Consider the following 27,123-nt stretch of genomic DNA (forward strand, 5'->3'; position numbering starts at 1 on the left):
AAAATAACACTTTATTTTCCAATTGAATATCTGGAATGTATTGAAACCCTGAGGAGGTTTAAAGAAGGTACTTCATTGATTTTTAAACTTTTTTTAACACTTCTTAAAACATTTTTAATTCAATTAGTACAGATAGGGGACTATTGACCTACCAGTCTAAATAAAATTAGGAGACACGAATATGTTAATACTATTATTTTCAGCAAGGCAATATTTGGTTAAACTTTGTTTGATTTAGAAGTTGAATGCTGTTTTGGGAAAAAACTCGGTATATCTTACAAAGAAAAAATAGACAAGTTTATGGGGTCCATGCTTCACTTAAAAGTGTATGTCTATAATGTATTCGCAATGAAGATTTCACTTGGATGGAAGTTTCACATAATCAGGTTCCATCTCAAGGAGTATCTCGATAGGCTGAAAATCTTGCTCGGTATTACATCAGAACAAACATCTGAAGCAGTGCATAAAAACAAGACACTGAAAAGGTTCGTTGTTTTTGACAAAAACGTCCATCACGGTGAAAAGCTAAGAGTTATGGTTGTTGAATACAGTTCAATGAGATTGTAAAAAGATTTTTCAAGAATATATTTAGATCGAAAAAATACCTATTTTTTGTAACATATTATAATTTTTAAAATACTGTTTGTGGCATTTTATTTGTCTGATTTTGTTATCGGAGATTTATTCATATTTTGTGTCAGTAGAGATGGAAAATTTGTTGCATTCCTAATAGATTTTTGACAAGAAGATAATTGCAACTATTATTTTGCTAATATTCATTAAAATGAAATTTTTTTTGCTAAAAATCACGACAGTCAGATGACAGGGGCAGGAATACCCTTGAAAAATGACCCCTGCATCCCTCAGGTTGAGGGAAAGTAATTTTTGAAAAAAAAAAATTCTTTATCTTGAATTCAAACATAAGTTGTAATTAGGTTTCAAATTTTATCAAAATATATTTTGACGCTCAAAAGATACAGCTACATAAAGTTTACGACCCCCTCATTTTTTGAAGGTTTTGAATATTTAGAAAAATGGTCAAAAAATGAAAAAAATGCAGTTTTTAATTCGTTTTCAACGGTTTCTATTTTATGACAACCTGCTCGAAAGAGTGGTTAAAAAAAATCAGAAGTAAAAATAACTTCAACTTAAAACCTCTAAAAATGAGCAGTGTATAAACACTATAAACTTTTTCTTGAAACTTTTTTTATCTTTTTATACTTCTTATATTTTTACATTAGATTTTATAATTATAATATATTCTTTAATTTATTAAAACTTGTAAAATAATCACCTCACAAAAAAAAATAATTACCTTATGAGAAATGCCAGTTTTCGCATTTTGCGCACTTGCAACCAAATTTTTTTCCACACAAAAACTAAAATATAAATTTTTTAAACCAATTTGTAATGAAACTTAATAGTATTCCACAATATATAATAACATCAAACCATAAATTAGTCTTACAAAAGTTACACTAGTGTGGATTAATTATTAAGCATGGGCATTTGGCAGTCAGTTAAAAACCGTCATTTTCTGTTGCGTAAAAAAAAATTAACAGAATTTTCGTTAAAATCCACTCCATTAAAAGTTCTAAATGGCAATTTTCTGTTAATGACCGTTAATTTATTTTAACAGACATTAAATTCTGTTAACGGTTTCGTTAATTATAAGATACTGCAAAACAGATACTTATATTTTTGAAAGCAAACAAAATATTATTCAAAATCAAAATACATAGACGTAGTTGCAAAACAATTTTTTTTCTTAAACATTTTTACTTTCAACAAGGCTGCAAGCAACCACCATTAGAGTTGGAAGTTACTGTAAGAGAAAAGTTGAAGTTTATAGAGCAAAATAAGGGTTGACAGACAACTTGAAAGATTGCAAATTATATGAATCAAGAAAGCAAGATAAAGGAAGTGCATTACAAAGAACTGATGCTCGAGGAAAAAAACTAGACGAATAAGAGTTTTTGGAGCACTTAGGAACAGTCACAGAAAAAGGATGTGACTTAAATGAATGACGAGTAACACAAGAATGAATTTTAGTAGATGGCTTGAGTGATGCTATATAGTATTGAGCGATGCTATATAGTAAAAGAGAAGCAACATTACGACAATGTGATAATGGTTGGAGGTTGTATGCAAGAGCAGGTCCAACTATGTTTACAATGTGTTTTTGCACCTTGTTTAAAAGAGAAAGGGCATCACTAGAATATCTGCCACAGATATGGCAACATTATTCTATACAAAAACGAATTTGAGATTTATAGAGATTAAGAATAGAATTCTGAGTAAAAAAAAGGCAAGCACGATAAAGAGATGCAACCTTAGTTACCTAGTAACCTAGAAGATGAAGAGTAGATGACTCATAGAGTACATTACTGTTCATAAATATTATAAGATCTAGATTATTGCGATAACAATTAATTGAAAATAAGAGTTTTATTATGAGATATTATGTATTATGTTTTACTATGAGATATTATGTATACTCTTGAAATCAAAAATAATATTGAAGCACATAAACATAGTGTTATTATTCGATAGTAAAAAAGTAAAAGTTATTACTATTCTTGAGTGAACTTTTATTACCCTTAGCTAGTTTGTACACTTTTTGGCACTTTTTACAAACTATTATGGCAACTGCTTCATCACCTTTATTAGTTGATTTTTTTTTTAAATGCTCCCAAACAACACAACTAGTTTTTGACACTTTACATATACATATTGCGCCTTATTGTTTTTACTTAAAAACAAAGTTATTTTTACTTAAGAATTTATTTTTTGTGGTATGAAATCTGTTTTTTGTGGTAGAAAAAATAATTTTTTTCCGGTATTTGAAAAAATGGCATTATACATTCTTCTTTGAAAAAAGAGGCAATAAATTTATAAAGAAACATTAAATTAAATATATTAAATTAAATAAATTATAAATAACTTCTAAGAATAAAAGAAATTTGAATTTCATTTCTTAAAACAACTAAAAAAACACATATTAAATATTTTTAGCTGGTCATTCATACTCCTTTTTAGCAACAGGTTCAAATGACTTAGATTTTTTTTACACTTTTTCCATCTTTATTTCTTTTTTTATCTTATTTTGCATTACTTTTCATTCTTCAAGAATCTTTTTCCTTTCTTCCTTTTCTTTTTTTCTTCTTTTCTTTGTCCTCTTTTTTAAAGATTTCCAAAACTTCACCACTCATAAAGATTCAATAATTAATTTTCTTGTATTTTTTATTTGTTTTGTGTTTAATTGGTTTTGGAAGTTTGAGCACATCCTGAATTAAAGTTGAAGAAAGTGGAACTGCTGTTTCATTATGAAATGCTGATGAAAGTAAATTAAGCTGCTGCTTCATAAATGAAGAATTCAGAACATAGTAATCAGGGGTGTGGCTTAAAAGGATATGCAATGGCTCTATATTTTCCTGTATTTTCGAGACATAATGAAGTATAGTTGTTGCCTTATCAAATGGTACAGAAAAAGATTCTACATGGAAAAACCAACATAAAAATATTTAATCAAAATAATAAACTATTTTATTTATACTAACAACCTGTATGATTACCTTGAACAGGACAAGATAGTTCATTACTGATAATGTTTTAACTAGATGAACATTGAAAAAAAATTTCAAAACATTGAAAAGTTACCTGTGCATCTGAATTGGAAGCAGATTCAGAATCATTATCTACTCCAATACACCGCTCAAGATGAACATTCTCAACATTTATTCGAAAAATTCCTGTACCACGGAAATCATTAACTGTTTTAGATTCTGTAATAATTCTATCATTCATCAGTTTTTAAAATTTTTATAAACTCAATCTCATCAACCTACTTGCAACCATTTTTTCTTTTCCAACTCTTAACTTCCTTTTTTCATCCTAATTAGGTTTTGTCCAAAAATTGATGTATCACACATTTGAAGAATGTGAGTCCAATTTGGAGGAAAAGACACTATGTGAATTACCCGCTCCTTGCACAATTTAAATAAATGAAAATTAATGCGCCTTGGATGATTGTCTAAGAAAATGAAAACAGGAAGTACAACTTTCCATTCGTCATCAACTCTTTCAATATAATATTTAAAGCGTTGGTTTTGCCATTCCTGATTCTGCTTGAGTGAACAAAAAATTGCCATTGACAGTTCCAGAAACAAATGCTAAATCTTTTATGCATGTGAACTTTTCTTTCAAAATAACAATAAGTCATCTGTCAATCGTTTTCTTGCTCTATAAACTTAATCTTTTCTCTTCCTAGTAACTTCCAACTCTAACAGTGGTTGCTGGCAGCTTTGTTGAAAACAAAGATGTTAAAAATCAAAATTAAAAAAGTCTGAAGCAGCCTTAATTAAATCACCTTTTGTTTTAGAATCGCACAAACTAAATAACATAAAAAGCCATTCAACCAATTGTTCTTCTTTATATTCAGTTTTGCGCCAGTTTTCTTCAGACTTTCTCTGTTTTGTTGTGTTTATAAATGTCACCTAATTGTTCATTCTGGTATGTCATACTTTTTGGAGGTAGCATAAACTGATAAGGTTTTTTCGGAAATTTTTTGCAAGGCCTCCTACATAGAAACAGCTTCATCTTTCTTATTCTTTTGAGATAAAGCGGAAATTGTTGCTTCTACTTCAAAAGTATTGCAATTATCTATGTTTACATTATAAATCACATAAATTACTTTATTTAATCAAAAAAAAAAACTAAAAATTTTTAAAATATTCTATTAAAATGCAACTCTTTTTTACCGCAAAAAAACGTATTCATTGTTCCCATAATTTTAAAGTTGTTTACTAATTGAATAAACATTATATTTCCATTAACGAATCAAAAATATTAAATATAATTATGTATTCTCATCATCATCAAAGATAATATCCATTAAGTGTAGAATAAAATAAAAAACTTGAATTACCTCAAATTTTGTTTTACAGAGGAAAAATTTAATTCTTGAAATTTAATTATGTAGTTAAAGTCATATAGACAATAAATGTTTAACTTTTGTTTAAAATGGTTTTGTATTTACATATTTACAGGATTTGTTAGCTAGTCAGAACATTTCAAGTACAGTTTTTTTTTCATAAAAAGTGTATAATGCAAAAAACACATACTGCAAAAAACAAATTCTTACAAAGTAGTTTGATTCAATGTCTTTTAAAATTATTTGATCAAATATGGTCTGATTCCTAGTCATGGTAAAAGGAAATAATAATATTTTAATAAGAAATATATAGCAAAATAAATTTTTTCAGCTAGATCATAAATACTAATATATAGAAACACATATCTAAATTTTAACAGATCGTTCATTGCACAAACGTAACAGATCCTTAATTTTGACAGAATAATATTAACAGCAAACTTCAATCCATTAATTTGACAAAAAATCCAGATTGATGTGTTACCTGATTAAATGTATACAATATAGATTGATGTGTTACCTGATTAAATGTATACAATTTCGATTAATCTGTTACCTGATTAAATGTATACAATATATATTGATCTGTTACCTGATTAAATGTATACAGTATAGATTGATCTGTTACCTGAATAAATGTATACAATATAGATTGATCTGTTACCTGATTAAATGTATACAATATAGATTGACCTGTTACCTGATTAAATGTATACAATATAGATTGATCTGTTACCTGATTAAATGTATACAAAGTTTCAATAAGTTTAATAAGCTGTTCTTTTTATATAATTTTTTAGAAGCTTCTAAGGTTTAAAAATCACTTTTGTAACTAAATCTCTGCATACTCCTATGTTTAAATATAGCAACCTAATCCTCACTAAATAAGAGGAAGAAAAAAGAATGAAAATATTCTATAAAATAAAATGTAAACTGTGAAAAATAATTTTGAAATTATTTTTCACAGTTTACATTTTATTTTATAGAATATTTTCATTCTTTTTTCTTCCTCTTATTTAGTGAGGATTAGGTTGCTATATTTAAACATAGGAGTATGATCTTTATGATGTTCCACACTAGGGCTTGGCAAAAATCTAAAAACTTCAAAAAACCGGTTTTCGGTTTTTTTAAATTGTAAAACCAGGTAACCATTTTTACACTGGATTTTTTTTGTAAAAGCAATTTTCTGTTATTGCTATATAAATGTAATGTTATCTACAGAATTGATATACTGGAATTAGATCTGTAAACTTAAGAAAATTTTTTATACTTTAACTAAAATAAAAATTTTTTTTTCATTAATAGGATGTTTCATTAGCCAAACCACTTAACTCTACAGAACAAAAATTGAGAAAATTGATCATAATCTTAAAAATGAAATTAAATACTTCTCTTAAAGTTATAAAAAAATATATATATTTAATGACACTATTTATAATAATAATTATTAGGAGGAAAGTAATTAAATATTTTTATAACTTTAAGAAAAATATTTCATTTTTAAGATAATGATCAATTTTCTCAATTTTTTATTCAGTGGAGTTAAGTGGTTTGGCATATGATACATTCAATTATTAAACATTAATTGATTTGGATATTAAACATTAATTAATTAGACTGTTGTTTAATGATCTCAAATTAAAATAATTAAACAACAATAACAAAAAATTTAACAACAAAAGAAATAAAACAATGAACGAAAAAATTAAAAAATTAAAAAATTTTCGTTAGTAGTACTTTCTTTTCTTTTTCACAATTTTTGTTATTCTTTTCTGGATTGTTTTGATTATTAAAAGTATTTTAAAATTTAAATACTGTTGAAAGATTCTGACAGTATGTAATCTACCAATATTTGGTGAAAAAAATATTGAAATAAATAAAATTAAATGCAATAATAAAGTGCTTTTTAAAACTCTACATACTTTCACAATATACGCATTCTATGTTAAACTTTAGCTTGTCAAAACAAGAAATCTTCAAACTATTTTTATTTTAGTAATGTATACTTAACGACTGGTTTTGAGATTTTTTTAGGAAAAAACCAGTTTTTTCTAAAAAAAGTGAACAGAAACCATTTAACTGGTTGCGGTTTCCACCAGTTGCAAAATCCTATTCCACACACAGGAATCTCAAAATTTGTCAAAACACCTGAAATCATTTAAGAAGTGCGTGATGTGAAATGAATGATGTCCCAAATAACAAAAAAATTTTAAACACATATACATACTACCTAAATATTTTCTATATATTTAAATAACATTGGATTAAAACAATTTTTAAATAAAAAATATTTTTAAGGGTCCTTCAAGACCCTTGAACATTTAAAAAGTCTCTAATATTATCTCTAATATTATCAATAAAAAAGTTTTTAAAAAGTGTTTTATGTTGGATCTCAATTGAAGCAAAGTTATATAAAAATTTAAAAAATAGTAATTATATTATATAAAAATTAATATATTATATTTTAATGCATCATTAAATTCTTTGAATATGCTATCTTAATCTTGAGAATTCTTGTGAATCACCTTAATCTTGTAAATCCTTGGCTGTCTACATAGATTTTCTAACAGTTGAATAAGTACCAATTCCTCTGCAAATGTTTTTTTACTGAAGTTGAAGATAAAATTTTTTCAACTTTTGTTAAAAACATTAGTAATTATAATATAAACATAATAAGTTAACCTTTGATTCTTAATAAAACACTAAGTTTGTTCTCAAAAACTTTTTACTTTATTTCTTTTACTCCATTAGACTTACTTTGTTTCTTTTACTTAACTAGACATTGCAATCTGTATAATGTTAAATAAATAAATAATAAACAATTTTAAATCCTAAAATAGCTCACCAGGTTATATTATGAGTGTGCTTGCGATAATAAACTTGACTTTTCTTTTCTGGATTCATAAGAACAACAATAGTACAAACAGGAAACACCAGCACTTTTGGAGATGTTATGAAGATATTTGAACCACTAAAACCATATCTAAAAAAATTCTATAAAGTCAACAACAAAAAAATTGCAAAAATAGAGAAAACTGAGTGAAATAGTAATCAGTGTTTTGAGAGATAAAATCTTAAACAACTTTACTCTATGACTTTTTAAATTCCAGAACAGCATGAATCAGGCCTTAAGGACAGTAAAGAAAAAGACATGCATAAAACAAAAGAACAAGAGAAAAGATACCATAAAATAAAGTTTCAAAAAATAAAAATTTTAAATTGAATTTTAAGTTAATATAAGGATGAAAATATTTTTTCTTGAAAACCATTTACTGTAGTGTGAATGAATAAACTTTTGTTTATTAATGACTAAAATAAAGTTCATTCTATTGCACTCTTAATGAAGGTCACACACAAACAACATTGAAAAGTTTATGTTGGTCATTTTACCATGATACATACATTAATAATAATCTATATGTAATCAAAAGGAACTAATTTGTTCAAACTTTAGGCTGAGAAAGCTCACATAATGGTAGAGCTTCAGGAGGCGTTAGAGGAGTAGCTGCAAATGCAACAAGTGTGAATATCAACATGAAGACAGGAGTTAATGTTTGACTGCAACAAATGTTTCAAGAAATAGGTTACATCAAACCCAGGTTTATTAGTTGCCACTAGATGTTGGATCGCATTCTTTGTCTTGTCATGAGCAATGAGCTCCATGGGTTGACTAAACTTTAAACCATCAAGTACTTCTTTATAAATTAGATAACAACAAGGACAACCTCCTTTTGAGATTTATGCTGTACAATGACAAATAGTAAATAACTGATGTGTGCTTAGTGACCATTATAATGTTTTACAAATGTTTCTCTAAAACTTGAATTCTGTTTTGGATTTATTTACAATAATCTCAAAATTGAAAACCTTTACTAAAAGCTCATCAAATTATGATGAAAAACAAAGTTACACATAAGTTTCACCACCAAGCCATTGCATTAATTAACCTAATAAAAACACTTTTTAAAAAAATATTGAAATATTATTGAAAAAAAAGTATTGAAATTCAAATATCTTTTCTTCTAACAAACACTGATAACAAAATTGATAGCAGAATATACAAATAAAAAAATTAAAAAAATTACATCCATTCTAATGACAAATTCTTCTTTATATTTTGATTTTTTAAGTCTGGTAAATGTAAATTCGTTGAAGGATATAGAGTATATGTAATTCCCTTTACTTCAACACTAACTGAAAATAAAATAATATCATTTAAATAACAATAACTAATGGAGATTTTATAAAAATTAGACAAATTAGACAAGAAAACTAATAAATAGAAAACAAACCTGATTTAGGTAACAAGTTGTTTTTTTTATGTATGCGATTGTTAATCAGTGATTCTAAATGATTTTTAGAAGCACCTGAAGTTTTGAAAATAACTTTAGTGCCCACATCTTCATTTTGATTTTTGAAATCACCTTTTAGGTCAGTTGGTTCACACATATTTATTTTTAATGTATCGTTACATAATTTGTTATTGGAAGTTTTTCCTTGTTTTTCTTCCTCCTCATTCATAATCGATTGATTGTTAGAAGGTGTCTCTTTTTTTTCATCCTCTTTCACTATTAATTCAATTTTTTTCTCTATTTTTGGTAAAACAACTAAATTAGTAGGTTCAGAAGCTTTTAAGACAGATATTGGATCAACAATCGACAGATTTTCAGAACATGTTTTCTTAGGAATTTTTTTCTTAGCTAAGCTGCCCAGTGTAATCTCAATATCTGTTGTTGTATAGAAATTGCTGTTTATGTCAGAGGTATAATGGCATTCTGAATCGGAATGACTTTTTTCATTTGTCAAATTCTTTTTTTCTGTCAAAAAAAACTTGATTTATATAAATTATAATTTATATAAATTAATAACCAAAATACTATCTAAATTAAAAAAAAAAATCTAATTTAAAATTGAAAAAAAAATTTAATTTAATATTATAATTTATAAAATTGCAAAAGTTTAGCAAATGATTAGCAACACTTTAGAGAACTTTTTTTTTTAACTATTCTAAAATAAATAAAGCATAAATTTTTAAAAAATATAATAATTTAAAGAATTAAAAATAAATAAAAACTAAAAAAATTCTTGACAAATTACATCCAAAACATTAGGAATTTAAACCCAAATATTTTGGGAACCAGACATGATAGAAAAACTATTGTACATTTAAAATAAAAAAAACAAAAAGCTGTTCGCAAAAAAGGAGCAAAAAATGTAAAATCTTGTAAGCTTATGTAATTTATTTTAATTTTTATTTTAATTTTTAAATATTAAAAATATTTAAAAATTAAAATAAAAATTAAATTTCTTTAAATTATTACAATTTCATATTTATTCTATATCTATTATTATATTTTAAATAAATTTTATAAATTATTATTCATTAACTATTTTGGATTAGCTATTAAAAAAGGTTTTTAACCTGTGTGGTTGATCTCTACAAAAACTTTTTCTCTAAGAATTTTCCCTTTCACAGTTTTAATTTTTTCTGAATCGCTCCAGCCTTTACGTGCTTTACTATCTACATCATCAATTGAATCATCAATCTGACTTTTTTTCCACCAGCATTGATCACTTAAGGATTCTGTACTTTTTAATTTTCTATCTTTTATCCAGAGCTTCCTATTTGTTTTATCATAGTAACTACTTGTGGTTAATAAGGTATGTTTAAAGTTGCGCTTTTTACAACTGTCAAAGCACCGACTATTGCTTACACAAGGTATGTTGACAATACAAGTACTCTTGCTTACAGATGGAGAAAGTCTTTCCAATGAGTAAGTCTGTGAATTTTTGCCGCAAACGACATTGTTTGACTCACTATTTTGTACAAGAGGTAAAATCTTTAATAAATCAACCTATAAAATGAAAAAAAGAATTATGATCAGAGAAATCTAATTAACCAGTTGTTGTTTTTTTTAATTTAACATTTGAATACTAAAAAAAAAATTACATTGGCTTGGTTATATTTATTGGTTGATGAAGTATTTACAGAGTTATTTTGGTGTATGGTGTATGGTATTCTTGAAAAATCCTCCAATTGTTGATTTGATAAAATATTTTCATTAGATGAACTCTCGGGTAACTTATTAAATTTTTTTGTGTTGTAGGGAAATACTTTAGGACTGTTACTTACATCAATTGGTGGTAAATATGTTGGTTGCAACTCAGACAATATTTTCATAAAAATTTCATAACTAAAAAAAAAACCTTTTAAAGAATATATCTTTTAAAAATTTTTATAGATTTAAACCACATAAAATAATGAGAAAAAAATGTTTTTAACTAAAGAACAAATTTATTTTAATGCATTATATAAATAAAAAAATTTTCAAAACTCTTGATCATTAAAATTAATTTTTATTTGGTGAAAATTCTGCATAAAAAAGTATATTTTACTTTATGTTACAACACCTCAAAAAAATTTAAAAAAATAAAAAATCAAGACAATAAAAAAGTTCCTTCGTAGCAAAAGTTTTCAAAGTAATTTTGTATAAAACAAATTACTAAAGTTAATAACTAAAATTATTAAACTAATAATTATCAACCAGTAAGTAGAATCAATAGGTACAAACTGAACTCCTACAGCTAATTCTACAACTAAAACTCCTAGAACATGCTAGAACTTCGCGTTCTTAAAATCTACTTATGACTTTCTCTGGGTATATTTGTTTTTATTAAAATTCTGTCATTTCACAAAATCTTTTTTGGTTGTTGCAACAGCCATTTGATTTTTAGTACACATTTATAAAGTGGAGGATTCAATTAACTCAAAATTTGTGTAAATATTTTTAGAGCTTATTCATTACATACAAATTATTGTTAATTTATCATTAAATTATTGTTAATTTAACATAAAACTTACATTATAAAGCCTTAAAAATTAATAACTTCTTTGGTTAGATCAGATGCCATATCATTATGCAGTCGCCTAAAAAGATTTAGAGCTAGTTTGATGTATTAGAAAATCAGATGTTATCCTTTTATTGAGTTAATGTGTTATTAAGGTTATTTATGATCAAAACTGTTTTTATAAGTTTATAGATAATTATTATATTATAGTATAAATGTGCAACAAAATGAAACCAAAATTTCAGCCAAAAATGAGAAAAGACCATTTTTTAAAGGACAAAGATAATTCAAAAACACAGGCAAGAGTTCAGAGAAAGAAGATTTATTAAGATGTGACTTAGTGTAACAAACAAAAAAAAAGAGACCACACTACTTTGTAAACTGAAATAGTTTAGTTACACACATATTCATTACTGCATGTCTTGTTAATATCAGTAACTATGCATTTGTTGTCCAAATTAGCAAAAATAACACCAATATGGATTAGGATATATTGGAACTTATCAAGTTAACTACAGTCACATTATATTGTTAAAAAAAGTAATGTGAATCCTATTAAAATTGGATACAAAGTTTTAAGTACCAAGTTTTCTTACAGTAAATAATGGGAATTACATATACAAGTTATAAAATATCTGTTATCGATGTTCATTGGTCTACAGAAGAGTCAATGAAATCAAGCCATTAATTTAACCAGCTACATAAATTAAAACAAAAACTTATAATTAAAAAAAAAAGCTTTCTAGGAGAGAAATCAGAATATAGGAAGATCTAGATTATTACAATAATGATTAGCTGAAAAAAATTGAGTTTTATCTGAATTAAAGTTCACCAGCCACTGAGAGCCCATGCTGTAGCAGAAGTAATATCTCAAGCTCAAATGCCCCCTCAGAGCAAACAGAGAGTGTTGGCTTCTTATCAACACAAGAATAAATGGTAGTATTATCAGCGAACAATGCCACTTTAGATGTGAGAATTTCTGGTCAATTGTTTATGTAAATTAAAAAAAGTATAGAGCCAAGGATAGAACCTTAAGGAACCCTTGAAGTTACAGGATATGAAAAGTGATGTCTATCGAGGACAACTTTTATACTACGATTGGTAGGAAATGATTCAATAATTTAAAAGATGTTACCTGATACACAGTAAGAAAAGAGCTTATGGGAAAGACCAGCATGCCAAACTTTATTAAAAGCTTTAGAAATGTCAAGAGCGATAGCCTTGGCCTCTTCACATCTATCTAATGCATGATAAAACCTTAACTTATTAACATTTATCACTTATTAACATTAACAAATTAGCAGTAGAACGAGAAGATCAAAATCCAAATTGATGATCAGAAAGTAAGTTATTAGATTCAAAATGAGAGATTAAGTTTATTATGCAGTAGTGGTGTAGTGGTAGAGCGCTCACTTTATGAGCAAGAGGTTTTGAATTTGATCTCCACCATGTGCCTGGTAGTACCGTGTTTAACTTAATTCTCCACGCAACTGTCTTGTTTATCAAGGTTCATGTTTCAGAGTTATAGAGTTGATAGAGGATTATAACCACAATTAAATAGCCTCCTCACCTGTAGAGGCCTTCTCAGCCTTGTGGAAGTGAATTTACATTTTAAAAAAAAGTGTTTGTTAACTAAAGACTCCAAAACCTTACTTATGATAGGAAGAAGACTAATGGGACATTAGTTAAACAAGTCAGATCTCTCTCTAGAATTTTTGAAAATAGGGATAACAGATGCTGTATGTAAAAACGTGGGTTAATTTTAAAATCAACCAATAAAAAAAATTTTTTGGTTGATATTAAAATTAACACAACTATTAGTAACGTTTTTCATAATGCTAAATTTTTCATAAAGTACGTTTTCATAAGGTTATTTAAGTGTATTTGTAAAAGAAGTAATATTTGATAATATTTGAATATCAACTTTATTTTTTCTAGATGCTTTTCTACTTTAATTAAAGTTTGAAATTACTAATGTTGTTTGAACAAAAAATGAACTTTAAAAGTTATAAGTGCTTTTTAAAAGTAATAACACTATTATAGTTTTATTACTTTTATAAAACTAGTAGTTTTATAGTGATTAGAGCGTTATTACTTTTGTAGTTGTAAGTTTATTGTTTTGTTTTGTTTTTTATAACATTTTCTCTAACAAACATAATAATTTGCTCCTTAAAAACAAAGTACACAGATTTATTAACTAAAATTTTAAAGACCAGATATTTTTCCAGATTTTGAAAATTGCAATCGCTTAATTCAACGCTTGATGATATTGATGAGAAGGTCTTAGCAAACAATTCAGGTTTGTCCTTAGGTGAGGTGATAAAATAGAGGAAAACCACGGAGAAGAGTGAGACTCAACTTGTCGTCAAGAGGGAATAAAAAACTCCATGTCAGCCTGAATCCAAGAAGATACATAAGAAGCACATTTTCTAGCAGGAAGACATAAGATTTCTATTCAAGGGCCATGTCTATTTAATAGTCTAAGCAATCCCCTCATTACTATTAATAAACCTTAAGCCATAAAATGGGCTCCAAATGTGGCCATTGACAATGCACCAATGCAACATGGCACTGTTAGTACTCTGATATTTTACAGATGTTGATGGATTCAGCTTCTCTGAGAGCTACCATAGAGTTTGGGAAATCTGACTACCAGCTGACCTCAGAATCATAAAACCGAGTTTTAGAGCTATAAAAAATTTTTTTAATATAGGGATATTCAAAACTAGATTTTTCTGTTAGAATTTGTTAAAATCTCTTGCTTCTGTATTGAAAGAATCAGAAAATTTAAATATATATTATTGAAAGCAATAAATTTAGTTTATCAGTCAAAGTCTTTGTTTAACTATAAAAATAAAAATTTAAGATAAAAATAAGGCTAAATAATAATTATTTTTTAATTAATTTGATTCAATTAATTATTAACACTAAATAATGTAAGACAAATGCAATCAATAAAAGTTTAGTAGAATAAGCGCTTGAAAAAATTTTCTTACTTTACATGTTATTACTGCTCTAATCTTTTAAAAGGCTTTTGATAAAGTCTGCCATGTTGGTCTTCTCCATAAGCCCTCACTGAAAGCTTATGGAGAAATGTCTTCTTGGATTTTTATTATACAAGATCTCATCATAATAATTATTAGAAAATTAAGATTACACAAAATTCAGTCTTTTTAGTTTTTATGTGTATTTTAAGGTGCACTGGTATATTTTAAAATAATTTTTGTCAACAAAAGAAAAATACTCTCAATGTTTTGATTTTTATTTGATTCACATTTTTAGCTTGAATATTTTAGTTTGATTGACTATTTTAGTGTGAACTTTTTAGGGAAAATGATTATATAGTTTATCATGTCTGAAATATGTATTTTGAAAAAACCTTTAAATAATTTAAATAAGATAGCAAAAATACATGTATAAGAAAATGTGTAAAATCAAATAAATACTCAACAAAATTTAAGAAACAATTTTAATGTTTAAGAAATACATACTCAATCAGACCATTAGATTGGAAATTGCAATACTGCATTGTTTCAAAAAAGACAGTTAAATTCAAACCAATGTCCAATGCATCTAATTCTTGTAATATCTTAAAAGTAAAAAATTATAAACTGTAATTCTTATACAAATAAGAAACTTAATGAAACAATAGTTAAGATTCAAAACTTAATTTTAGGCAAGAAGATTTTAGATATCAAAAGACTTAGTATATATGTTTCAAAAATTTATGGATCAAAAGACTTGGTATTTATGTTTCAAAAATTTATGGATCAAAAGACTTGGTATTTATGTTTCAAAAATTTTTGAATCAAAAGACTTGGTATTTATGTTTCAAAAATGAAAATGTTTAGTAATATTGTTGTTATTGGGTTCATAGTTTTATAAAAATATTTAAAAAAATAATACCTCCTTAAAATATAGTTTTCCAGTCTGATACTTGTCTAATGCTCTTAGGATGCCATGAAGATTACTTGTATTAAAATTCTTTGATTTATTCAACAAATACAGCTCATTTTCCAGTTCAAACCGCAAACGAGGTGTCAAATTCAAACTTCTCAAAAAATTAACAAAAGATGACGATGAATAAAATTCCTTCTGTGTGTTTAGCATACCAAACTTTTGATTTTTTCTGTTATCTTGTTTCAATAAATAATTTGAATGGTTTGAGATTTCGACATTGCTAATGCAATAATCTACAAAATAAAAATTTAAAGTTTAATCCATAATGGAGTACAATAGTATTTTTCTTGTTTATTATTACTAATTCATATTTTTATCTTTGATGCAACTAATCAAAAGTAATGGTAGTATATAACTTGGTGTAATATATTTCAAATAATATTTTAAAATATTTTAAAACTGTTTACTAATAACTACTTAAATGAAAAGTAGTAACAATAAATATGAATAAATAAACAAAATATACAACAACTAAAAAAAAATACAGCTAAAAAAAACAACAACAGTTTTTCTCATTTAAAATTATTTCTTACTAAAAAATTTGCAAAAAAAAAATAACTCATTAGATTTACTAACCTTGAGGATCAAGAACAGATGAATGTAGTTGTTTTAGTGCTCGCTGTTTATTACGATGTGCTTCAATTCGATTATTGACGCACTGTGATTTAGTAACCCTAAATTTTTTGTAAATTATTCTGCAAATATTTGAAGAAAATTATTAATATAAAATATAATATAAAATTTGAAAACATACCATAGTTCTGGATGATCTTGTTCAATGGAAGCACTTTCATAATGAATAGGGACAGTAACCAACCTTCCACCAATAATTTTTGTTTTCCATTGAGAATGCATATACAGTTTACCATACTTTTCTAATAACGTTAAACATCTGATAATGCTGCACAAAGTACTTTTTTATGATTAACTTCCATCCTTGTAAACGAAAACCATATAAAATCTAACAACAATTTACAAATTACTTGATACGATAGTGGTGCGATCTTTTCATAGGAAGAAAGTTCTTGTTTTAAAGTTATAGGATTTAAAAAGGATTGTAACAACGTTAGCAAAGCATATAGGGATAAATAAGAAACAAATACTTGTTTAGAAAAAACCAATCTTAGGTAATACTACTTATATTACTTAACAAAATTTTTTTAAACTGCATTCCCCTATTTATTCCCTTGCATTCCCTTATTCATTACCACAACCATATATTTTGTAATACTGTTGTCACAATCCTCTTCCAACTTAGAACTCCAAAATATAAACCTTAAAGAACAAGACCACTTGCAAATATCAACTTAAGCATGATGCTACCTACTACCAGGGACACAGGGATTGATACTTCTTGCTTAAACACAATGAAACACAAAAATAGTAAAAAAACTTTAAATTTTGCAAACAGGTTGGACAAAGCAAGACATTTATTTTGAAATTTAATTTTTTGATTGTAAAATTTTAAAAATGCAAATATGCAAGCAATCTATCATTTAAAAATGTCCAGAAAAACTCTCAAAAACTCTTACCGAAAAATAAAATCATAGACCCCAAAAAAAAAAAGTTAAGATTTTTTGCACTCTATTTATAAAATGCTCTTAAAAAATCTAACATTAGAAAAAAAAAAATCTACAAAAAGTTAAGTGGGACAATACTAGTCACTATTACTAAATTTTATAATAAACAAAATATTTAACAGATCACATAAATCATAAAAGATAACACACAAATATATTCATTTAGGTGCAAACAATTTATTTTGGCGCAACCAATTTAATTAGGTTTAACTAATTTATTCAGGTGCAACCGATTTACTTAAGTGCAACCAACTTATTTAGGTGCAACTAATTTATTTAGGTGCAAACAATTTATTAAGGTGCAACTAATTTATTTAGAGGCAATAAACTTATTTAGGTGCAACCAATTAAGTGCAACCAACTTATTTTGGCGCAAATATCTCAGGTCTGCACAATAAAAATAGAAATTTTGTTGCTAAGCAAAAATAATTGCAGCAACCTTGTTTTTCAAGGTTTATGTTTCCAAGTTATAAGAATAAGAGAGGTAACAACAAATGAGGAAAAATAAATAAACCAATGGATAAAATGAAAAAAATTTAATTTCAAAAACAAAAAAAAATAAAACAAAAAAAACAAATATAAAACTTGCTCAAAAAAAAAAGGGTAAAAAATGGTAAAATAATTAGTGATATTAATATTACCTTTATTTAAAAATACATAAAAATAAAATACATAAAAAAACAATGACTATAATTAGTTTTACATTAAAATTGCAGAAATTAAACTAAAAGAATGAAAAGATTTTACATTTTTGTAAAATTCTGTAAAAGATAAATAAAGTAATAATGAAAAAACATTAAATGAATTTTGAAATAAGTTCAAACTTTTGGAACCAAGGCTTGAAATGGAGCAGACTCCATAACTAATTTTTGAACTTCTCGAAATTTGGGATGTTTAGCATCTTGCAGTAACATAAACAGCACTGCTTCACTTGTTGTTATAAAACCACCTGATTGACGAATTCTTTCAAATCCAAATAACCTATCAGTCATAGTACGAGATGAAGAACAATCAACAACAATATGAACTTCATAGTTTTTTTCTAACAAATCTAAAGCGGTCTGCATAACGCAAATATGAGCTTCAATACCAAACAAAACCACTGACTTCAAATTAGGTCTCACTTCTTCCAAGTAGCTGTGGACTTCAGGGAGTGACATAGAAAACTTCGTCTTTTCAAAAACCTTCATTTTAGAGGTGTCTATTTCTTCAACAATATGTCCCAACCCTTTTGGATACTGCTCTGTTCCCACAACGGGTATATCCAGCAGATTTGCAGCTGTAACAAGACGTTGAGCAACTACACAAATTTCAGAAAAGTATTGAATTGATGAGCGAAACTTTTCTTGAATATCACAGAGCAAAAATGCAGTGCTTTCTAAAGAAAGCTTTCCAACATGACGTATTTGTGCAGACATTCTATTTTAAAGCTATTAATTTCTATTAATAAATTATACAAAATTATAATGCATAAAAACTATTACCTAAGAAGTACAACTTACATGCGCACTAGGATGGAGCTACTTTGATAGCAAAAAAAAATCTTAAACCTCTTAAGGCTCTTAGGATCTCAAAAATTTTAAAAATCTCTCCACCATAACGCATACATAAAATCCACGGAGAGAAAAACTTTGCAAAATAATGGCTTTACAAATAAAAATTCAAAAAAATCACAATAATATTGTTATGAAAATGTCAAAAAATTAACTATATTAATTTATTTCACAAAAATTTAAAAGACAAAAGTCATATTTTTATAAGTACTATAAGTTTTGAAAGTGATATGAAAATAAAAACTTGAAACAGAAAGAAAAATAAAACATAAAATAGATTTAAAATAAAAACTTTTACAAATTTTTTATTTTATATCATTAAATACAATAACAAAAGGATATAAAATAAATTTACTACCTATTTAAAAATTTATTTACATTTTTATTATTTGTTCAATTATTTACATCCAATTCTAAATATGTATATTATATTAAAATTTATTTATAAATATATGTTATGCGAATTCCTTATTAAAAAACTGTCAGTAAACTGCTGACTCAACATAGTGTAATTGTGTTGGCTTGGCAGGATCCAAAACAGTAAGATGGTGAACAATCTGTTTACATAAAAAGTATCAAAAAATATAAAAATAATTAAAAACAAAAAAATTTTGAAAAGATTTTAGAATAAATATAAACTTGCTTTCATTTCTTTGACACCAATTTTTTCACAAACATCAAGACTTTCTCGATTACTTTTCAAATTTACACTTTTAGAACAGTCAATGCGAGCTTTGATTACAGTCATGCCCTATAAAAAATTTACGTAAACTATTGTTGAAATAAGCAAATAAAAAATTTAATAAAATAATAAATTTATAAACTAATTTAAATTCTAAAATCAAATAAAATGTAATGCAACAATCGTACTTGATTTTCGACAGCAATAACAAAAGAACTGTTGAAGTTTCCAACAAATAACAATAGATCTTTTGAATTTTTAAAAGAAATTGAATCTATAACTTGCTTGATAATATTTTTTAGAACATTTATACCATCTTCAATATTATTAATTCCAGAGGAAAGTAAGATACTTTTTCCCCTGCTCGTAAATGTTTCTATATAGAATGGACAAGCCTGGTAAAAACAAAATTATTTTTAAAAATTTCCAAAAAAAAATAAACCCTATATTTAAGTAAGTTTTTAAACTGAATGTTTTTGAAAATAAAAAATTTGCCTTAATAAGGTTAAGTTTTCGAGAATAGCCCATACTCTCTAAAGTCAACCACAACTCATCTTGACCACCATCTGGATCCTTTGCTTCCATTAAATGCAAACTCAAAAAGCTATTAGGAGGGATTTCATCTTGGGGTGTAAGCTCAACAGTTTCTAATAATAAAAAAACTGGTTAAGTTTTATTTCTAAACAACTTATGTTTAAATGGCTTCTATTGTTTCCCAAGATTGTCTTAAAAAGGCCAGGTTCAGGGGATAGAATAGAAAAGTTTTTAAAACCCATTCTAACCAGCATTATCTCTTTAATTATGAAGTAATTATATAATTATGAAGCAACTTTATTAATTCTACAATATATAAATACATAATACTTCAATCTAAATAAGACAACTATTAGCTTATTTTTAGTAGTTCTTGCACAGTGCAAAAAACACTTATAACATATTTTTTTTTAATATGAGAGGCTATATATATATATATATATATATATATATATATATATATATATATATATATATATATATATATATATATATATATACACACATATATATTCATATATATATGCACACACACACATATATATACACACACACACACATATATTAGGGTTATAACTTTTTTTCAACCCCATGCTCCTGTACTGTAGTTCAATGAACTTTTACTTAATGAAATTAGGTAAAAGTTCATCAAACTACAGTAAACTTTTACAAAATGAACTATTATTTGCATATCTTTTGAAAAAAGTTCACCCCGCCATTGAAAAATCGATTTTGACATAAGTACTACTATGTATTCAAATGTATTTAGAATGTTATAGTCATGTAATACAATAAATTTTCAATCCAACAATGACTCAGACCGTTGATCTTGTTCTTGCTCTTGCTTGTTGAAGGAATAGAAGGTGCAATTTGTCTTTATTATTGCATGATAAATACATTTCCTTTGTTACTTTGATTGCGCGCTCTGCGCATTGATTACTTCTGGGGAACTGTAGTATGGATGGCTCTCGCTTCCAGTGATTTTATAAAGAGCTTAAAGCCTTTTTGTATGGATTTAGTACTTCAGCCAAGTTAATTAAGTTGTTTTCGTTGTACAATTGGTCTGTAAACCAATGGTCTGCCCAGCCATACGATATAAATTGACATTAAGGAAATTAAATGAAGGCCAGGATTGCTAGTATAGCTCTGTATTCCCACCTCACATTGCTGATGTTGGGTAATTTTTGAAACCTGATCAATGGAAAATGTCCCTTTTCATCAAAAACACTGGAGTGAGATGAAATAAAAATTTCATATCATCTCTCCAGCCTGATGTTTTGAGAATTACTTTTATTCTGTTATCAAACTGTGTTTTCAGTTTTTCATACTCCTTCAACAGTCAAGATACAAATGGATATTCAATGTTCGGTGATTGATTTACCAAGTTCTTTATCCATCACCAAACGGAGAACTCTAATACATGGTGTCGACAACTGATAAATTAAGGTTTGTTGATGCATTTCTCTGTGAACATTTGTTGCAATATTACAACAACACCATTCTTTTTTCAAGTGTTAACGCTGGTGTGTTATAGTGTATATATATTTTATAGCTGATTGACATGAAGTTGGATTGTCAACGCCTTCACGTGCCAATTACTTGCATATGTTAGCAGCTTTGTTTGTTGATACTCTTGTGTAGGTCACCAAGTTGACTGTAATTTTGCTTTTATGATGTTTTCTGCTTGGTGGAGGAGTAGTCTCATCTTCTTCATTGTTTTCATATTCACTGTCGTCAGCCTCAGAGTCAGAATAACTAAAACCAAGATAGTAAGATGATGAGTTGGATGACCTATTAGAAAGATTTTGTATTTTAGAGGGATGGATTGTTTCTTTACTGCCTGGTAGGCCTGTAAAGTATTCCACTGTTCCTTTGCTTTCCACTTGGAGATGGTCCTCACTTGTCCTCAGAAGATAACCATGTTCCATAAACTTTAGTAATATCAGAAATTTCATTAAGGGGTTCGTAGCTTCCCCATTTGACACATTCATCATAACATTTCAGTATTTTATCAAGCTTTGCTCATATAACTTGATCAGATACATAAGGAAAATTCAGTTTATTCTTCCACAATTTAGTGACTTCTTTGGAAATTTCCGCTATTCGTTCCTTTCTTTTATTTTTGGTCCAAGGAAATGATAGTGTCTGATAATTTGCTTTTGGAGAGGCATTCTGCACTTTTCTTCCAGTGAATATTCTTCATAAGGGACCATTCTTCTTCTTTTATGAGTCTTCAAATTTTATCAGATTATTAGTCCAGACATCCTTGTTCTTCTGAATGCTACTAACACTAGGCTCGTGTGTCGCCATGTGCTGCTTCTGTAATAACTATAAAATTAGATAAGCAGCTATATATACACAGTCTAAATTGTTCTAGAATATTCTAAATTGTTCCAGAATGTTCTAAACTGTTCTAGAATATTCTAAACTCTTATAGAATATTCTTAATTGTTATAGAATATTCTAAATTGTTCTGGAATATTCTTAATTGTTCCAGAATGTTTTAAATTGTTCCAGAATGTTCTAAAGTTGTCTAAAATATTCTGGAATTTTTTAAAATGTTCTAAAGTTCTAAACACTTCTAATCTATACAAGTTTTAAATGATTTTCAGCAAAGCCACACATATTAATAGTAGTAGCAGTAATAAGATTAAATAAAATCTTGTTACTGCTACTACTAATAGGTGTCGCTTTGCTGAAAATCATTTAAAATTATTAAATATATATATATACACACAAACACACACACACACGCACGCACACACACACACACACACACACACACACTAGTGTCTAATTATTTGCTAAGTTATCAAAGTAAAACCTTGATAACTTAGAAAGGCATGCCCATCAAATTAAATTACTTTATAATTTACTCTTATCTATGTAACCACCCATGGCAGCAATAACCGCTTTACATATTATTGGCACTCTATATAACAACTTTTCCAATTTGTCGAAGCCATCTTTATTCCATTTACTATTAAGTTTTTTCCACATTTCTTATGCACCATTAGGCACCAGTTTTTTTACGTTTCTTTTTAGTTCATTCCATAAAAATGGGATAGAAACAAGATCTGGTGATTAGGGAGACTAAATCATTCTATTCAATACTTGATCATTCTCTAACTCACTTGAACAATTCTTAAGTTTTGAAGAATGCTTTGGATCGTTATCTCCTTGAAAAATGAACGGCTCCCTGATAATTTCACTTTCTGAAGATATGGCATGACTTTAAAATGTCCAAATACACTTCTTTTGTAATTTTTCCCTCTATTTTTACAATGTCCTCCAAAACAACCCCAAAACATAACACTATCCCCACCATGTTTCACAGTTAGCAGCGCACATTGTATTATCATCTGTTAACCAACATTTCTTTGGACAAATGGTCTTCTTTTGGAACCAAAGATTTTAAATTTTGACTTGTTGGTCCAAAGAACAAGTTTCCAGTCATTGATGGTCCATTTTTTGGGTGGTTTTGCCCACTCCAGTCTTTTTTTTATTATAGCAGGACAAAGAAAAGATTTCCAAGGCCTGCTTCAATCAATTACCTCTTCACCACTGTTGTAACAGATACTGCAGTTTATAAATTATTAAACTATTAGTGCAAGACTAACTACTGAAACTCAATTCAGCAAGATTATAGCATAAATAAATCTCTTAAATAAAATATACAGTAATAGTTAAATTTTTATGTTGCTTACATGATATAACCTTCACAAAAACATTAGACTTGATAATTGCATGATTTATGAACAATTAACATAAATATCAAACTTGATAATAGCGTGATTATAAAGTGATTAATAATATAGCATGCTTACATAAATAAACGTTAAACCCTACTTCAACCAATTTAAATTTTCATGCAATGTAAGTTAACAAAAACATGAGCTTTTGTTATTGTTGCATAATAAGAATTATGCAATGAACAGTAACGCCATAAAATAATTCTTATTTGGTAATATTTTTGTTTTCGTAAAAAAAATTGTTTGTAAATGCGATTAAGAGGCTTTGTCCATAAAATACATCACCCTATATTTGTCAATTTTTAACCCCTGTCCTCCTGTCACAAATGATCACATATACCTAAACCCCCTCTACGTTCTAAACTGTGATAGCAGTTTTTACATCAAAAATATTTAAAAAGATTTAAATGTAAATACTAAAATAAAAATCCATTTTAAAAATTTAAACTAATGAAAATAAGACCATACGCATAAAGATAAGAAGTGTAAGTAAAATTTTTGACCAACTAAAGATTTTCTTATTTAAATGACATAATAATTATTAATAAAGTTGTCATACTAAAGTAATTTTTTAAAGTTGCTCCTTGGTCTTGCAGAAAAAACTGTTATCGATCTAATAACTTTCATAAATGTTATGATAAATCACTCAGAAAGAGGGCCCCCAGTTTTTTAAAATTGCTTGTGTCAATTACTTTTAATGAATGAGTTCAATACTTTTGCAATTCTTTTGCTGATGTAATGTAAGTTAAATATATAGTATCAAAAAACAAGTTTATTTTCCTTGGCGGGTCACCTCTGATAAATTTTTATGTATTTTTTAAATTGGTATAGATTTCTCAACATCTTGTGAAAGTTTCCAATAAATCTGTTTTACTGATTTGCAGAAATCTAACCTAAAAGTTGAAGCAATTTTTTTACCTTGTTTTCTGCATAACATAAGTTAAGTAACATTTCAGTAATAAGTTTGCCCTCTTTTGGCCACACTCAAAACTTTTCCGCTTATTTTATTCTTTAGACTAACAGCTTTCATACAAAACAGCTAAAAAATTAATTTGCAGTTAAGTTTTAAATAGGCAAATATTTGATAAAGTTGTTGCGCGTATAAGTTTAATGCTCATATACAGTAATCGGAGTTTAAAAAAATGAAATTCTTAAAGGTCAGCATCAGTTCGGCAAAATAAGTTTGACACAAAGGTTTAACAATAAAACATAGAAACAAGCAGCAGCAAACTATTTTATCATGACATCACACTGCTTACCTAAACATGCATTTATACTTAAACACACACACACACGCACACACATATATAGAGAGAGTTGCAAAAAGATGAGTTTTTTTCCTTTGGCATTTTTTTGGGTCGAAATGCATGTTTTTTGGGGGTTTTTGGCGTTTTTTAGTGTTGTTTTGCGTTTTTTTAATAATTTTTTCGCTTTTTTTTTTTTTTGCATAAATTTAGGAATAGTTTTCCTTTATTCTAGTATATTTTTAGTATATGACCATTAAAAGCACAATTAGATGTATAAACACCAATTTAACATAAATTTTTAATAACAAAGTTAAATTAGCTTTAAGTTAGTTATATATCTAGGCATACTGTACAGAAATGATTATTTATGTTGTACTAACAAATGTGATACTCTCATTATATATAGAAACTATTCTTATCCTATAAGAAAGTTACGATTTTAATTTTGATAATGTAAATATATTAGTATATAATACCATGCAAATTTAATATCAGACTTCAGTGCTCAAAAAAAATCTATCGAGATTTATCGATTGTTTACTTACTTGAGCATTTGTATATTGTGCAGTAATTTAGTCTTTCATTGTTTGTTTGTTACATTTGTCAAAAAAATATATATCGCATGTAGACCCTGATAAAAAAAAAACCCTGTACTGAGTTTAATTTCAAGGAAAATTTAAAAATTTTGAATTATTATTATTTACAGAGTTTCCTAGACCACCTTTACTTGATGATTCATAATTTAATTATTTGTAATTTATTTTTTATCTGCATTTTTATTCTAATTACATGATTTATTTATCTAGACATTTTCATATAGCACTATACCAGAACACTTGCAATTTCTTTAACATGCTTTGTTTTTCAAGTTCAATTTTTAGACATAATCTTATTGCAAAAGGATTGTTTAACTTTTTCCATTTAGCTAATTTGGTTCAGAAGTTTAAATAAATAGGTGACTAAGGTTTTAATTCTGCCCCTGTATGGAGCACATAATCATAACTGATAAACAAAAAGAAGAACAAAAAGAAATCACTCAATAACTTAAAGATATCCTTTCTCTTTATATATATATATATATATGTATGCATATATAGATATTATAGTGCTTTAAAACCCCTTTAGATAGAAAATCATTCTCAGTGTTGTTAATGTGGTGTGGTTATCTCTTGTGTTAATCTATTTTTAGATTCTACTGCAGAAAAACTACAGTTTTTATTTCAAAATTAAAAAACATGAATTTCTATAAGTTTCTTCATATCTTTGTATAAAATTTTTCTTTTTTAAATTTAGATAAAATTTCCCTTCATTTCAGTAATAAGTTGACCTTTTTAATATAAACATTTTTTAAACAATATTAGGGACCTGTTGAATGGAAAATGAGCTTAAGCATGAACTAAATATTGGACAATTAAACTTAAATTAGACTTGAATTATTTACAAAAGATAACCACAGCACATAAAAAATCTGAGTTTTTATCTAAATTGTGTATCTGGGATTATCAAATCAAGTAACTTCTGGGGTACCTCAAGGTTCTATTCTTGGTCCAGTTTTGTTTCTTATCTACATTATTGATCTTCCCGACAACCCTACATCTAAAGTAGCTCTTTTTGCTGATGACTCAAGCTTTTACACCTGTCTTGATACAAAGTCTTCTCTCTTTGATCACTTAGAACAGGCAGCCAATTTTGAATCTGATCTCACTTTGGTAACAGATTGGGGCTCACATATTTTGGCTCATAAATTTTAACTCCAACAAAACTCAGTTATTTACTGCAAACAACTATCACAATACTGTCGACATTCCTATATTAATAAATGGCAACCTTCTCACTAAGTCCTCTTTTTTACATCTTCTTGGATTATCGTTTACTACTGACCTTTTATGTAAACAAAATATACAATCGATTGCTAAATTAGCATCCCTTTATCATGATCGTCATTTTCTTACCCTTGATTCCATTCTCTACTTCAAATCTCTTATTTGTCCCTGTATGGAATGCTGTTGTCATATTTAGGCTGGTTCTTCTAA

At 27.1% G+C, this 27,123-nt stretch overlaps 3 protein-coding genes across 5 annotated transcripts in view; all 3 read right to left on the reverse strand.

Annotated features, from left to right (window-relative positions):
- The window catches only part of LOC100202166 (echinoderm microtubule-associated protein-like 1), a 63,447-nt gene extending 46,724 nt beyond the window's left edge, over positions 1-16,723 (reverse strand). For both annotated transcript variants that reach the window (XM_065818394.1, XM_065818395.1), the window contains exons 1-10: positions 16,497-16,723; positions 16,319-16,416; positions 15,689-15,975; positions 15,274-15,371; positions 10,884-11,127; positions 10,356-10,788; positions 9,226-9,750; positions 9,019-9,127; positions 7,779-7,916; positions 1,316-1,379 (exon numbers count right to left, since the gene is read on the reverse strand). In XM_065818394.1, the coding sequence (XP_065674466.1) occupies positions 1,316-1,379; positions 7,779-7,916; positions 9,019-9,127; positions 9,226-9,750; positions 10,356-10,788; positions 10,884-11,127; positions 15,274-15,371; positions 15,689-15,975; positions 16,319-16,416; positions 16,497-16,597 (2,097 nt within the window). In that variant the 5' untranslated portion in view covers positions 16,598-16,723. The remainder of the gene's footprint in view (positions 1-1,315; positions 1,380-7,778; positions 7,917-9,018; positions 9,128-9,225; positions 9,751-10,355; positions 10,789-10,883; positions 11,128-15,273; positions 15,372-15,688; positions 15,976-16,318; positions 16,417-16,496) is intronic.
- A 1,221-nt stretch (positions 16,724-17,944) lies between these two features.
- On the reverse strand, positions 17,945-18,787 carry LOC100205803 (isochorismatase domain-containing protein 2). Its single transcript, XM_065818594.1, has one exon. The coding sequence runs from the start codon at positions 18,738-18,740 to the stop codon at positions 18,141-18,143; it is 600 nt and encodes a 199-aa protein (XP_065674666.1). The 5' UTR covers positions 18,741-18,787; the 3' UTR covers positions 17,945-18,140.
- A 366-nt stretch (positions 18,788-19,153) lies between these two features.
- Positions 19,154-27,123, reverse strand: part of LOC101239972 (EF-hand calcium-binding domain-containing protein 7) — a 45,072-nt gene continuing 37,102 nt past the window's right edge. For both annotated transcript variants that reach the window (XM_065818524.1, XM_065818526.1), the window contains 4 exons: positions 20,053-20,204; positions 19,746-19,952; positions 19,519-19,626; positions 19,154-19,432 (listed from right to left, as the gene is read on the reverse strand). In XM_065818524.1, coding sequence (XP_065674596.1) covers positions 19,358-19,432; positions 19,519-19,626; positions 19,746-19,952; positions 20,053-20,204 — 542 coding nt within the window. In that variant the 3' untranslated portion in view covers positions 19,154-19,357. The remainder of the gene's footprint in view (positions 19,433-19,518; positions 19,627-19,745; positions 19,953-20,052; positions 20,205-27,123) is intronic.

Source organism: Hydra vulgaris, chromosome 14 (genome assembly GCF_038396675.1).
Source record: "Hydra vulgaris chromosome 14, alternate assembly HydraT2T_AEP".
Lineage (NCBI taxonomy): Eukaryota > Metazoa > Cnidaria > Hydrozoa > Anthoathecata > Hydridae > Hydra > Hydra vulgaris.

Bases quoted from the DNA above. Each gene is read 5' to 3' on its own strand.
- LOC100205803 (XM_065818594.1), bottom strand. From the start codon at position 18,740: ATGTCTGCACAAATACGTCATGTTGGAAAGCTTTCTTTAGAAAGCACT.